The sequence below is a fragment of the Ascoidea rubescens genome (assembly GCF_001661345.1).
Source record: "Ascoidea rubescens DSM 1968 unplaced genomic scaffold ASCRUscaffold_17, whole genome shotgun sequence".
Taxonomy (NCBI): domain Eukaryota; kingdom Fungi; phylum Ascomycota; class Saccharomycetes; order Ascoideales; family Ascoideaceae; genus Ascoidea; species Ascoidea rubescens.
The window spans coordinates 1-14,456 of record NW_017962929.1 but is presented as its reverse complement, the minus strand read 5'-3'; the positions used below and the strand labels follow the sequence as shown (position 1 = coordinate 14,456).

General features: G+C 33.2%; 6 protein-coding genes and 1 non-coding gene across 7 annotated transcripts; 3 read left to right on the top strand and 4 right to left on the bottom strand.

Annotated features, from left to right (window-relative positions):
- Nucleotides 1–244: 244 nt before the first annotated feature.
- ASCRUDRAFT_72434 (uncharacterized protein) lies at nt 245–1,900 on the top strand (the record flags this gene model as incomplete). The annotated part of the gene is made up of 1 exon (XM_020192072.1): nt 245–1,900. One exon carries the CDS (start codon nt 245–247, stop codon nt 1,898–1,900), a length of 1,656 nt encoding a protein of 551 aa, XP_020044803.1.
- A 135-nt stretch (nt 1,901–2,035) lies between these two features.
- Nucleotides 2,036–2,107, bottom strand: ASCRUDRAFT_t164. Its single transcript has one exon. It is a non-coding gene; the product is annotated as a tRNA-Thr (tRNA).
- A 292-nt stretch (nt 2,108–2,399) lies between these two features.
- RRF1 (Rrf1p) lies at nt 2,400–2,957 on the bottom strand (the record flags this gene model as incomplete). Its single annotated transcript, XM_020189412.1, has 1 exon — nt 2,400–2,957. A coding segment is annotated over one exon (558 nt), but the record flags the coding sequence as incomplete, so codon positions are not given.
- A 482-nt stretch (nt 2,958–3,439) lies between these two features.
- ADE57 (bifunctional aminoimidazole ribotide synthase/glycinamide ribotide synthase) lies at nt 3,440–6,139 on the top strand. Its single transcript, XM_020193991.1, has one exon. It carries the CDS (start codon nt 3,595–3,597, stop codon nt 5,974–5,976), a length of 2,382 nt encoding a protein of 793 aa, XP_020044801.1. The 5' UTR covers nt 3,440–3,594; the 3' UTR covers nt 5,977–6,139.
- A 64-nt stretch (nt 6,140–6,203) lies between these two features.
- ASCRUDRAFT_39199 (1,3-beta-glucan synthase) lies at nt 6,204–11,159 on the bottom strand (the record flags this gene model as incomplete). Its single annotated transcript, XM_020190917.1, has 1 exon — nt 6,204–11,159. The coding sequence occupies one exon, from the start codon at nt 11,157–11,159 to the stop codon at nt 6,204–6,206; it is 4,956 nt and encodes a 1,651-aa protein (XP_020044800.1).
- Nucleotides 11,160–12,090: 931 nt separating this feature from the next.
- Nucleotides 12,091–12,990, top strand: MRPL50 (mitochondrial 54S ribosomal protein bL9m MRPL50; the record flags this gene model as incomplete). The annotated part of the gene is made up of 1 exon (XM_020194757.1): nt 12,091–12,990. The coding sequence occupies one exon, from the start codon at nt 12,091–12,093 to the stop codon at nt 12,988–12,990; it is 900 nt and encodes a 299-aa protein (XP_020044799.1).
- A 976-nt stretch (nt 12,991–13,966) lies between these two features.
- On the bottom strand, nt 13,967–14,164 carry TAH1 (Tah1p; the record flags this gene model as incomplete). The annotated part of the gene is made up of 1 exon (XM_020190910.1): nt 13,967–14,164. A coding segment is annotated over one exon (198 nt), but the record flags the coding sequence as incomplete, so codon positions are not given.
- Between the last annotated feature and the right edge of the window lie 292 nt (nt 14,165–14,456).

Sequence of the window (14,456 nt, the reverse complement as noted above, 5' to 3'; positions counted from 1 at the left end):
CCTCCCCTTCCAACTTCTTTCTCTCTCCTCCTTTCTCGTACTAAACATCGCTACGTAATTCTATTTTCCCTAATTCTGTTTTCCTCAATTATTCTTCACAAAAACCGTCACGTGGGAAAATTCTGATTTTTCAAACCTAAATTTTTTTTTTTATTATTACGTTTATTTTTACTTTTGATTCTTTAATTTTCAATAAAATCTATCTAAACTAGATTTTTCTAAATTTTTTTTTTTGCTTTCAAAAATGAGCCAAGATAAGCCAGCCGAACAGAGATTATATGTTGGAAATATATCACAATCATTAGTTGATCAAATTGATGACTTACAAACGAGATTTTCAAAATTCGGTGAAATCATTTCTCCCTTTGAGATTAAAACAACCCAAACTTTTCTAAATAATGTCTACTTTGCTTTTATCACCATTAAAATCAGTCAGCAGAATCTATCCAAATTAATTTCCTCCTACAACAACGTTAATTTCAAAAATAACAAACTCATCGTTCAATTATCAAAGTCTCCTCAATTTCCTCAATCATGGTTTATCGATCAGAATTCTCTAAATGCAGTTAAACAAAACAACAAAAAACTTCAACTATTATTAAAAAGAAATAACATCCAATATAAAAGAGAATACTACAAAGACTCTTCCTCTAAGAGACTAAATGACGTATTCAATCTACTCCATGGAAGAGAAAAAAAACTTTCCTCCAATAATACAATCAACAACGTCACCTACAGAATACGAATAAACAAATTAAAACTATCCTCCAACCAAAAAAAAAAACTAAATCAAAATGGCTTTTTGGTTGTCAAACCAAATCAAAAACTAAAATTATGGGGCTATGAGAAAAACAAATCAACTCAAGATCTAGTCCATACCTATAACCACAATCTAAAATCTTGGCTAGATGGTTCCGGCCATATAGTTGAGAAAAACTCCTCTCATAATTTTAACCTCGATGATTTTTCTCAAACTTCTCAAAAGAATATCACACTAAATAACCAGATTTCTAAAAATAGTAATACAACCGAATCTCTTAATAGTATCCATGATGATGATGATGATGATAATTTAGAAGAAAGACACAAAAATCTCGAACTTCTTGGAACGTTTATGCAAAACTTTGATTTTGATAAACAACTTTCTTTCGAGGACAGTGATACTGACTCAGAAAAAGACAAAACCACTTTACCATATTCAAAATCACATTCAAAATCGGATACTGAATCGGAAACTCAAACTTCTAAATCAAATCATAAAACCATTCAATTCAAGGAGCTTGATTCCAATAGAGGCGTAGTAGTTTTTACTAAAAATAACCAACAATTTGATTATGGAGATGACCAAGATTTTCAATATGAAAGTGAAAGTGAAAGTGAAAGTGAAAGTGAAAGTGACAATGGAAACAAAAATTACACTAAAGAAAAAAATCAGCAGTTCTCATTGAAATCTTTGTTTAATTCAAACACAAACGACACAATATCAAATAATTTCAAATTGATTGAATCCGATGATGAGGACATCGATCATGAAGCCAACAAAAAATATTTCAACCATGCAAAAATTGATAATCTCAATAACAAAAATAATGATAATGAATCAACCTTGGAAGATACAGGTACTGAAAAATCAGCAATTAATAATTCCCAACAACTCTTTTTTGAAAAAACACACGGTTTGTTTTTTCCACACTATGAATCGCCATTTTTGTCTACACAATCTCAACTAAGTAAATTGAAAAACACAAACGTTCTTGAGGATGATTTTTTGAGCAATTGGGAAAAAGAATTTGAGGATAACAGGCTTGATTGGGTAAAGGCCTTTAAAAGAACAAAGAAAGACACTCTTAAACGATACAGAAAGCTAAATAATCTCAAATTAAGAACCAATATACTATAGATATTATATAGATATCATATAAATACTGAAAATATCTCAAAAATTTCAAAATAAATGCAGTTTGAAAATGGATAAATATATCATCTAGTAAAATAATAACAAATCAACTTTACTAACCAAAAGTTTTCAAAAAGATGCCTCTTGCCAGAATTGAACTAGCGACCTTTGCATTACAAGTGCAACGCTCTACCACTAAGCTAAAAAGGCTATTTTTTGGGAAACAACTTAGAGCTTTATATATAAAGCTCTTATTATACTTTTTCAAAATAATTTATCTAATTTTTAGTTTTATTTTTTTAATTTAATAAGTAATAGTTTTATCTACCGACTAATAAATAACACCATGCAAGAGCCCCAATAGGTGTGTTCTTAGCAGTTATTTTTTTAAAAAAAAAAAATAATTTAATAAGTATATGTACTTACTATATTACAAAGGTTTTATTTTCTTACTATATACATTAATAATAATAAAATCTTAATTGAATGTTTGAATAGAATTTTTTAAGTGATCTTCCATTTTTTTAACATACTCTTTGTGTAATTTTTCAAGTTGAGCAGAATATTTTTTGCCTAGATCTTCATTTTTCATTTTTTTGATATCATTTAAAATTTTGGATCTAATATTTTCCAAACTCGTTTTATTCAAAGAATTTTTGAACAAATCCCGATTGGTTTTTAGATTCTTAATGATTTCCTTATTATCTTCCAAGGTTCGAGGAGGAATTTCAATTTTCAATTGCTGCGAATTCTTTGCATCTACTTGAGGATTCAAATTCAATTCAGACAATATAGCCGATATCACATATTTAACATGGTTGGGATCAAATACATCAATGACTATGTTATTACCAACTTTAGCCAACACTTGCGCAACTTGTTTAAAACGGTAATCCACATTATGAATCTTAATCGTCAATTCATAAAACTTTTTTCCATCATACTTCCCTTGTTTAATTAAATTTGAAGATTTCTCATATTCTACAATCACCTTTTTGAAATCAGCATCCACTGCTTTGATGTCAAGTATGAAATCCGGTTTATCATCCTCTTCAGATTCTTCTTGTTTTTGATGTCTCTTGCTTTTCGAATTTGACCCCTTTGTTTTCGATGCTTTTTTGCAGACAGTTCTAGATGAAGAAAAACATCTCTTTTCACCTGAGAATGTGCAATTTCTTTGATCAGCTATGAATGGAGAAAAAAAAGCTGGTTTCACGGACAGTGTGAAAACCAATCTCTGAACACAACTCCAATTCTTTCTAAAAACAAGCAATCTCGAGCAGTTCGTCCTCATAATAATAGCACTCATTGTAATATCTCACTCAAAACCTATTCAGCTGAACTCAATTCAATAGCTGGAAGAGAAGCACATACAAAAATTTGTAGCCCCCAAAGGTTACCCGCAAAGCATTAACTGCTTCGGCCGCGACTCGAACCGCCTACTTTTGAAACGCGGTGCTGATTTACCCTTGAAATCATTGGGAGCTCATCGCTTGTTTTTCGACCCACAAAGAAAGAAAACTTTTTCTGGATGGATTTTCTGGAGAAGAAAAAAAATTTTAATGGAGATGACAACGATTTTATTAATCGCAAAGATTTCTTAAACTGCTTCAGCTGTTTCGCTTTTGATTATAATTATTATATTTTGAACATATTCTTTTATTCCTTTAAACTTTTATTTTTAGCTGTCGTTGGAGATGTCTTTGAATATCTTGTTACTTGGTAATGGTGGTCGTGAATCTGCTTTATCCTATTTCTTAAACAAATCTGATTCTGTGAGCAAAATTTATATTGCCCCTGGAAACGCAAATCAAATTAAAAATTCCAAAATTGAAAATGTCCCAATCAATACTAATAAATCAGATTTCCCTAAGTTGTTAGACTTTTCCTTAAAAAAAGACATCAATTTAGTTATTCCAGGCCCAGAACAACCTCTAGTTGATGGTATTTCTAAAGTTTTCCAAAACCATGGTATTCCAGTATTTGGTCCATCTGAATTAGCTGCTAGAATGGAAGGTTCAAAAACTTTTTCAAAAGACTTTATGAAGAAACATAGTATTCCCACCGCAAAATATCAAAATTTTAGTGATTATGAAAGTGCAAAAAATTACATTGACTCAATTGATTATGATATTGTCATCAAAGCCTCCGGTATTGCTGGTGGTAAAGGTGTTTTAATTCCTCAATCCAAACAGGAGGCCTTAGATGGTTTGCATCAAGTTATGGTTCAAAAAAATTTCGGTGATGCCGGTGATGAAGTGGTTATCGAGGAATTTCTTCAAGGCGATGAATTATCAATTTTAGCCTTTTCGGACGGTTATACAATCATAGATTTACCTCCTGCACAGGACCACAAAAGAATTGGAAATAATGATACTGGCTTAAATACTGGTGGCATGGGGACATACGCTCCTGCTCCTGTTGGAACTCCAAAACTATTAAAAAAAATTAGAGAAACTATTCTTAAACCAACAATTGATGGTATGAGGAAAGATGGCTTTCCATTTGTTGGTATGTTATTCACCGGTATTATGCTAACTAAGTCCGGTCCAAAAGTTTTGGAATATAATGTTAGATTTGGAGATCCAGAAACCCAAAGTGTTTTACCTCTTCTTTCAGATGATAGTGATTTAGCTCAAATTTGTCTTGCTTGTGCTGAACATAGATTAGATTCCGTTAAAGTTGATGTTAAAGAAGATTGTTTTGCAACTACAGTTGTTATGGCCGCTCAAGGTTATCCGGAATCCTATAAAACTGGAGATGAAATTGTAGTTGATTACAATAATTTACCTCAAAACTCTTACATTTTTCATGCTGGAACTAAATACAATTCTGAGGGAAAAATCGTCACCAGTGGTGGTAGAGTTATTGCTGCTACTGCTTTTGGAAAAACATTAGAAAAAGCTGTTGCAAGTGCTTATAAAGGTGTTGATTGTGTTCACTTCAATGGAAAGTATTTTAGAACGGATATCGCTTATAGAGCTTTCAAAGATCAAAAGAATGTTGTAGCTAATTCAACTATTACCTATGAAGATGCCGGTGTTTCTGTTGACAATGGTAATTTGTTGGTTGATCAAATTAAACAAAAAGTCAAGTCAACACAAAGACCTGGTGCTGATTCTGATATCGGTGGCTTTGGTGGTTTATTTGATTTAAAAGCTAGTGGCTATAGTGCATCTGAAGCTCTTTTAGTTGCTGCAACTGATGGTGTTGGTACAAAACTAATAATAGCTCAAGAGATGAATATTCATAATACTGTTGGAATTGATTTGGTTGCTATGAATGTAAATGACTTGGTTGTACAAGGTGCAGAACCACTATTATTTCTAGACTATTTTGCTACCGGAAGTTTAGACATTAAGGTAGCTACTGATTTTGTTTCGGGTGTTGCTGATGGTTGTATTCAAGCTGGATGTGCTCTCATTGGAGGTGAAACATCAGAAATGCCTGGAATGTATGGTCCTGGTCATTACGATACCAATGGAACATCTGTTGGAGCTGTTTTAAAATCAAATATACTTCCAAAAACCAACATAATGTCTAAAGGAAACGTTATTTTAGGTTTAGCTTCAAATGGTTTACATTCCAATGGTTACTCTTTAGTCAGAAAAATCATTAAAGTTAAAGAATTATCGTGGTTTGATAAAGCTCCTTGGGATTCTAACACCTCTGTCGGTAAAAGCTGTTTAACCCCAACTAAGATTTATGTTAAACAACTATTGCCATTGATTTCCAAAGGTTTGGTTTTAGGTTTGGCTAATATCACCGGTGGAGGATTAGTCGAAAACATACCAAGAGCTCTTCCTAAACATTTATCCGCTAAAATTGATATGAAATCTTGGAACGTTCCTGAGATTTTCAAATGGTTTGGGAAAGTAGGTAATATTCCTACAGATGATATATTCAAAACTTTCAATATGGGTATTGGAATGGCTTTAATTTGTGAAAAAGCTTCTGTTAATCAAGTCACTAAATTGTTAGAAGAATCAGGTGAAACAGTTTACCAAATCGGTGAATTAATTGATAGAAACGATTCAACCCCAGGCTGCTTTATTGAAAATACCAATTCACTATACTGAAAAATTAATTAAAGCTTTTCTTCCTTTTTCTTACGATTTTTTTAAGTTATTATATTTATAGTTTAAATTGATATAATAATATTATTATAGGATATCTTTTCTACAACCATAGCCAAAAGGATTATAAAAAAAAGTACCAAGAAAATAAAAATATAAAAAAGAAATGTATAATGAAGTTCCCAAAGACTAGCAAAAACCAAAATAAACCTCTTTCTCCCCATGTAAAATCAACCACGCAATTGTTTCATCATTAGCCTATATCCTTTTAAACCTTTTCTAGAGTTAGAACCAGAAAAATTGGGCTGAAATAGCTGCTGAATATTTTCAGGTAATTCATTCTTAATATCATCCAAGTCAAAAAGTTTAAAAAATGTTGGAACCAAAAAAATTAGTACAAACAATGATAGTAGAAGTAAAAATATAATAGTGTACCAATAAATAACGACGGACATTTTTCTTTTTTGTTTCCTTGAGAGCACCTGAGGTCGTATCTGCCTGCTTGGTTTTAGCCAGAAAAGCATCAATGAGTGCCAGCGATCAATGTATGGGATTAGTAAAATGGGGATTTGTATAAATAAAAGCAAATGTCCAAGAATGAAATCGCCAGAAAACATACTCATTTCAATAACCTTGCAAAGGAACTCCCTTATTGGTTGTGTTACTACATTCCAGCCTAGTCCAGCAGTAACCCATTTTCCAGACCACCATGCTCTATTGCTTCTATCATGATTCATTTCTCTAGTAAGAAAAACCGCAATTACAATCTTGAACAAAAGACATTGAACCATCATGCAGCTACTGGCACCTAAAATTGTTTTGGAAAAATCCCATTGTTGAATAAACCACAAAGCTTCAAAGAAAACAACATAATTAATCACAGAAAGTATGTGGGCAAGAGTAGCAATTGCGGCAGGAACTTTAAGACAACAGCAGCCCAAAATTGGACCAAAAATGCACGAGAAAACAAAAAGAATAATGAGAACAGCCATATTAACGAAAATAGGCCCAAGTGAAAAAATTGCAACTCTTAACAAAATATTACTAGGTGCCCCAATTCTACTGTCATTTTGAGAATTTGAAAAAAAATATGCAACAAGGATTGACAAAGTTGCAAACAATTGGGTACATATTTGTGAAAAAAACAAATTAGTAACTGATGGCTTTTTAAAATCAGAAGCAAGATTATCTCCAGGTTTCCCAAGTTTCTTTCTTTTTGATCCAGTAATTTGAGTTCTGATAGTTCGAACATAACTTATCCAAGAATCATGATACCAGGTAGTGTTTCCTCGAGAAAGCCACCTCAAATAATTTTTGTAATCCAAAAAAAAATCATTATAAGAATACTGGTTAGGATTATACAAAAATGGACAAATGCATAAAGCAATAATAGTAATCCAAAACCATAATAGAGCAGTTTTCCACATTGAAATAGAGCAAAAAAGTAAAATTGGTAAATTTGATGCACCAAAATACAAACTTTGAGGAGCAAAAGTAGAGTATAAAACAGAAAATGGAATACGAACTGTCGCAAAACCTCTTCCAGTAGCAATGTAACGAGCACCGCCAACAGCTAAATCATTAACCAAGGATTGTGCATATATTTTGCAAACAAAAACTTCAAAGCAGGGAGATAATGATGCAAAATGTTTTCCCAAACGAGTAAATGCTTTCCACACACCACGTTCAGTAAGCTCTTGTACCATAAGTGGAACAAATGAAATGGAAAAAACAATAAAAATAGAAATAATACACCTTTGTAACCACTCAATAGCTGGAATCAAATTATAACAACCACTAGGTTTATGTGGATCAGTAATAGGTCTATTTCGGTCGTATTCACAGATAACACTTTCATGAGTAAGAGCAGCAAGATTCACACTCACAATCAAAAATAACTTAACTGAGAGAATGATGAAAACATTATTAAGATGAAAACCTGGATGAGCATAGTAAAATGACAAAAATCTATCTAATGGCAACTGGGTCCCAAGATAAAAATATTCTCTTGACAACATTTGCTCACCCATGCCTGCTCCAATCTTTGTTGTAAAATTTAAAATTGAACCAAATCCAAGATCACGACCTTTCCCGCATTGCATATATTCGCAATGTTTAATCCTGCCTCCTCTGATCATAGCATTTATTCCGGCATAAATATCTTCATTTAAATGTAAACCTTTTTGTGCTTTTGAAACTCCTCCCCTTGTAGTCATAAATGCCCCATTTAAAAAGTCAGGATGGCCATAATGAAGTTTCCCACCAATTTGAGCAAGAGTTCTTGCAAACAAAGTTCCGAAAGTTTGTTCTTTTCCTGCTGCAACATCACCTAAGATACCAATATTTTCAGAAAAAATATACTCTCTAGTTCCAATTATAGCTACAGGATCATAATTGGAGGTAATTTTGTCTATTTCAGGATATAGATCAGTTCTTTGTTCATATTCTTCAAACTCAGCTAATACGTTTCTAATCTTAAGACACTCTTCTAAATAGTTATCTTGATTAGCATCTACTAACTGGATATATTCTCCTCGACAAAATATCAAAGCATGGTTTTGATTGTCACTTTTACCATCCCCAAGAATAGGATTTCCAGAAAGTCTTATTTTATATTTCGGTTCTCTTTGTCCATCGCCTGAAATTTCGCAACTGCCATCAATTAGAGAAGAATAATAAACTACTTCACCGGTATCCAACTTTTCTTCTTCAAGATAAGCTATTTGAAGTTCTGGATATGCTCTCAATAAAAACTCCTTATTCTCTTGCTCATCTTTATTGAATTCGCACATACGTTGCATTGAAACGATTATCCTAAACTTCCTTAAAGCCATGACTGCAGCTCTTTCCAACTTCAACTGTTCGTCGTTATTAAAGTCTTCCAAATTAGGGTTCTCCACATCGTACAAAAGTTTGATGGCTCTTGAGTAATTCATGAAACCGGATATAGTTCGGTATAAAGTTTGAGATCTTAAAGAAGCCCATATTCTTGTTCTTAAAATATATTCAGGAGTGGCCGACTTAAACCCAACACAATAATAGGGCAAGTCATCATAAGCTTGTTTATCAGAGTTAAATTCCTCAGAGAGCCCGCTTTCAATTTCCTCGGCTAACATTTTTGTGTCTTGGACAAAACATGACCATTCCAAAGGATGAAGCTGTTTCAAGTATTCAAGAAGTGTTACATGAGAATACTTATCTTCTTCTCTAATTATTTCTCTCAAAGTTAAAGTTATTTTCTCGCTATAATGGGGAATTAGAACAGTAAATGTTGGCATTGAATCCGTTGAACAAGATTCTCTCATGGGAGTGGACAATGATTGAGCAAAAAAAGTAATACGTCTTTGTGCTTCATTTTGTGTATCAAACAAAGAAGATTTTACCGATTTGTCTTCCTGAGCAACAAAAAATGAAGGTTCCTTCAAAACATTCCCATTTTCTGCTCCTGGGGTAACTATTTGTTGATAAATAAGTCTTTGAACATGTTCTAAAGAAAGCAAGTGTTCCCGATACATTGATATAACTATTGAGTTCCATACTTGAGAAACTAATACTTTTGGTCTAATATTACGATCATCTGTAGAAATAATTTTTGAAAAAATTCTCTTTGGTAGTCTTGAAAAAATATTTCTCCATGGAGTCCAAATTGAAACTCCTATATAAAAAGAGCGACAAACAGAAAATAATGTGTTCCAAATGATAAACCATAAATAAGTGTCAAGGAAAAACAAAACTAAATCTGTCAAGAACATCAAACCAATAACCATAAAAGGTTGATAAGTACATAAAGTCTTCCCAAGGATAGCATCTCCAACACACTTAGACATTCTCATGTTACTTAACTCACGAATAGGATCTCTTAATGAAAGTGTCATAAAAAAGTAAGATTCCAGTAATTTTGCCAAAAAGACAGCAATCCATAATCCATAAGAAGATAGAGCAGCCTTTCCTTGAAGTTTATGAACAGAGGAAGTAAAGGTTTTTGTGGGAAGATATTTTCTGTCAGATTTATTCATGTAGGAACCAAGCAAACTTCCTAATGGAACAATTGAAAGATAAATAACAGTGAAAATTGATATTAAAAACTGAGAAATAGAAATCCCTAACGCTGCTTTATTTGGTTGGTTAATTGGAATAAAACCCAAGATATAAATAGAAGGAGAAGTGTTAATAGCAAACAAAAATAATAAAAAAAGCATTCTTGAGGTTAATGGTTGTGCACCGGGCCATTTTCTTGGAACAAATCTATATTCACATATGGTGGCGATAATATTAATCAAGCATGCAATGGAACCACCTAATGCCATCACAGTGAATCTTACCTGTGATAAAGGCTGATTGTTTAGTTGTTGCTGATAGTTTTTTGTGTATAAAGTGGGAGAGTTTAAGGAAGTGTAAAACCAATAAATAGAAGTATGAATAATCCAAATTCTGTTGAAATTAGTAAGAACATGAAACCAGGATCTACTTTCTTTATAAGTTTTATAAAATACTTTTGACCAGTTGATATCTTTGAGTAACAAGTATCTTTCGTGAGATTTGTAGTCTAACAAATGGGACTTGTTTTTAAGAACCAATTTTTGTAAACCTTTACGATACCAAAACAATTGATTTATATCATCATAGCCAATTATTTTAGAGTGATCTTTATCTTTGTGGAGATATTTTCCATTTGTTAATTCGTAAACCTGATCACGATAAAAATTGTATAAAGGGGTAATAACATGATCGAGAAATGGAATAGAAGGCCTAGCAATGGGTTGAGATAAATCAAGAGAGTAGTAGTAATCATTGCAGCATTTAAAAATGAAACATAAACATTCAGGCATAAATCTGATATTGTTTGATTCGCCCCAACACAACAAATAAAGTGCTAATTGAACAATACAATCGTGAGAAGAAAGATTTTTCATGTTGATTGCCCATTTTTTTTTAGATTCTTCAATGGAAAAGAATTCCAAACTAGTTTGGTCAAGTTTAGATCGAGCATTTCTCTTGAGGTCGCCGTCACTTTTTGTATTTTTAAAACCAATAGTGTCATCAATATCTAATTGAGCAGCGAAATACCATTTTTTGAAGTTTGAATTCGTTCCTCCAATATAATCAGCATGTAGTGATCTTAGAGCAAGATGAGGCGGCATTCTTGAGCCTCTTGAATCCAATAACCTTAGCAAGTGATCAAACATATTTTTAGTGTTATCTGATTGAAAGCCAAATACATCACTCAACGAGATAAATATGTCTTCAATCTTTTTTCTATTTATTGGAATGTTGGAATCAGAACTCCAGGATGGATAAGGATCATGATAGTTATCGAAGACGTCATAAACACCTTTCTCAACAAACTCCTCACCACTTAAGTTAACATTTGAGGCTTTAGCACCATATATTTCGGCAATTCTGTTAAGATCTCTCCATCGACCAGAGGTAATATGGGGAGTTTTAAAGGCACTAAAAGGCATTGCGGTTCGATCTGTTAGAGCTGAGGGAAACGCCAAAGCTGCATCGCCATAAGCTAGAGAAAAAAAAAAAGCAGTTCATTGTCGTTAGTTACAAGTCAATTTCTGCAGGAAAACCCATTGGCCATTGGCCATTTTCAAGATGAAAGATTTCCAAAAAAGCTTTAAAGCTGAATGAAAGACATAGGTAGAGCAGGTGGACGATACTAGAAGCAGATTTGCAATTGCGGTTTTGGAATTCTGGGGAGTCAGTGTACTCTGAGGGAGTAGCAGAATCAGATTCGGCAGCAGCAGCAGCGTCGTGGAATACTGAGACAGCCTCCATATCAACCGAGAAAGCTGAGGCAGACGACATTACTGAACAACTTGAGATAAACAGCTTAAGGGTTATATTAGAGTAGTATATCAGTCAACAGGCAACAACCCCATCTGCTCCAGAGAAGATGATCAGAGGCTCCGATGGCAAACAGTAAAACGTTGCCCAAACCGCCAGTGGAGCAAATGCACGAAATCCAGCAGCGGAAGCACCACAAAAGCAGCTCTTCCACCATCTCGGTCACCTGACCTGATTATATTGTTTTTTTTGTGGTTTTTATTTGCCAGTGTTTCTCAGTTTCTCAGTTTCTCAGTGCTCGATTTCAGTTTCCATCTCGACAAAATGAATTTGGGAGTAAGGAACAGCGTCAATACCCTTGTGTCTTCCCCTGTCTCGAGGGTTTTTGTGAGATGGTCAGCCATTACTCGAAGAGTCAAAATACCTGTGCAGCTATTGAAGAACTTTGAGGGAATCGGTGTAGCTGGTGAAATCGTGGAGGTTAAGCACAGTATTATGAGAAATCGCTTGCACCGCTACAATGGCGCCATATACTTGACAAATGGTCGAAAACCCATAATACCTGTTGTGGATAATCCTAAGATCAAACTTATGGAAAAGCTTAAAATAAAAGAGCAGGAGAGGTTGAAAAATGAACAACTACGAAAACAACAGCTAGCTCAAGAACAGCTCAAGTTGAAAAAGATTGAAATCGAGCAGAAAAAGGTTGCAGCTCAAAAGTTGTTAACTGGAATTATGTTTTCCAAATCTGAATCAAAGAAGAAAACCTCTATCGAAGCAGCTGTTTCACCTGAAACATCTGAAACATCCGACAGTAAGACTTCACCTGATTCAGCCAAACAACCAAAAGAATCGGAAGACTCAAATCAAGACCATGTTAGTATTAAGATAAGTCGTTTAAGAACTTTACCTCCATCGTTGTTGTTTTTGACAAAGGCCAGAGAATCTGGATATTTGGAGAAAAATATTACAAAACCAGAGCTTGTCAAAAGATTATACAACATGACCGATGTGAAATTAGATGAAAAGAATATTTTAATTTATTACGGAGAGAAGATTGCTGACAGAGCCGATAAATTGGATGAATTCGATTTTGTTGGTTTATACACAATTTCAATTAATCTATCGGGATCAAATACTAGACGTCAAGTCTTAATTAAGGCCAGAAATCTTTCTGCTATCAATAAACTAGTAAGGCCAACCACAAATGCTGACAAAAAATGATTGTTCTAAATAATATCAATTTTTTTGGTTTTGTTAAATTGGATTCACACTTGAAAAACTTGTATATATTTCAAAATTACAATATACATTCTTTTAGTTTTAAGAATTATTGCTTATGGTATTATTAAATTGACCATTTCTCTATTATTGAATGAACTATAAATGTATTTTGTGGATTTCTCACTTTTACGATTCTATCAAGAACAAACTTTCGCTTTTCAACATCCAATAATGAAAGAGAAATATCAAATCGACGAAATTTAGAAAATGAATCCATAAGCAATAAAATATTCTGGTTTATCGATTCTTTTCCATTAATATAATAAATCACTGCATCCAAAAACTTTTCCAAAAATTCCGAATCAATTCCAGCTTTCAGAAATAAGCTTTTAAAGATATACAAATCTATTGAAAATATGTATTCAAAGATTTGAGCATCATACTGGGATCCATATCTTGACAAAGAGTTGAGAAAATAAACAGTTGGAGTTTTTGGAAATTCTAGTTTATCTTCTATAAAAATCTTTCTAGTATTATTTTTGCTTTTACTGATAACAGAAACTAATGAATCTGATTTGAAACTATTTTCATCAGAAATACCATCAAAACCACTATTATTCAATAAACCATTTTTTATAGTTTGAAATTGACCCAGAGTCTTTGAAACTCCAGTTTTATTAAAAGCAATATTTATTAGCTTTTGATACTTCTCCGGTAGTGTATCAACCACTTGAACATCTAATTCCTGAATTTCGCTATTTTCTTGCTGAAATTTAGATTTCTGCTTAGTTTTTGAAAGAATTTTCAATTGCAACGCTTTTTTTTCATTCAAAACAACACGATTTTCAGCATCAAGCTTTAAGGCTTTGTTATAACTTTCCAAAGCTTGTTCATTCTGCTCGATCTTTGATAAAGCAATTCCTTTTCTCCAAAGCAATTTGACATTTAAGTTTCTATTATTTCCATTATTAACCACAAACAATAGTCCCTTTTCACAATCTGATATCACCCTTTTCCAATCTTCGAGCTTGATGAAGCACATTGCCCTGTTGGAATAAAGTACAGGATTTTGAGGATTGGTCCTAATAGCATCCCGATATAATTTGGCAGCTTTCTTGTACTCTTTATTGGAAAACGCTTTGTTTCCTTCTTTTTTCAATTCGTCGGCATCCATTATCGATCCATCTGTATTTTTGAACTGTTTCAGCTGATCCATCATTGAATTTTATGTTCGGATCATATTCCACTGGATTCATCCAATTAAGTCTGTCATCCGTTGTAGATCCTTTAAAAACCTACAACGGTTCTTCTCGTGGGCAGACGGATTTCAGCGGATCAGCTTCACTAAACAGGTGGATTGAAAGTGCTGTAATTTTTTAAAGGTTCTTCAAGATAGCAATTTTCGCTTCATCACTTTATGATCTCTGTTTCAAACAATGCTATAGATTTTTAAATCTTTGGCTGGT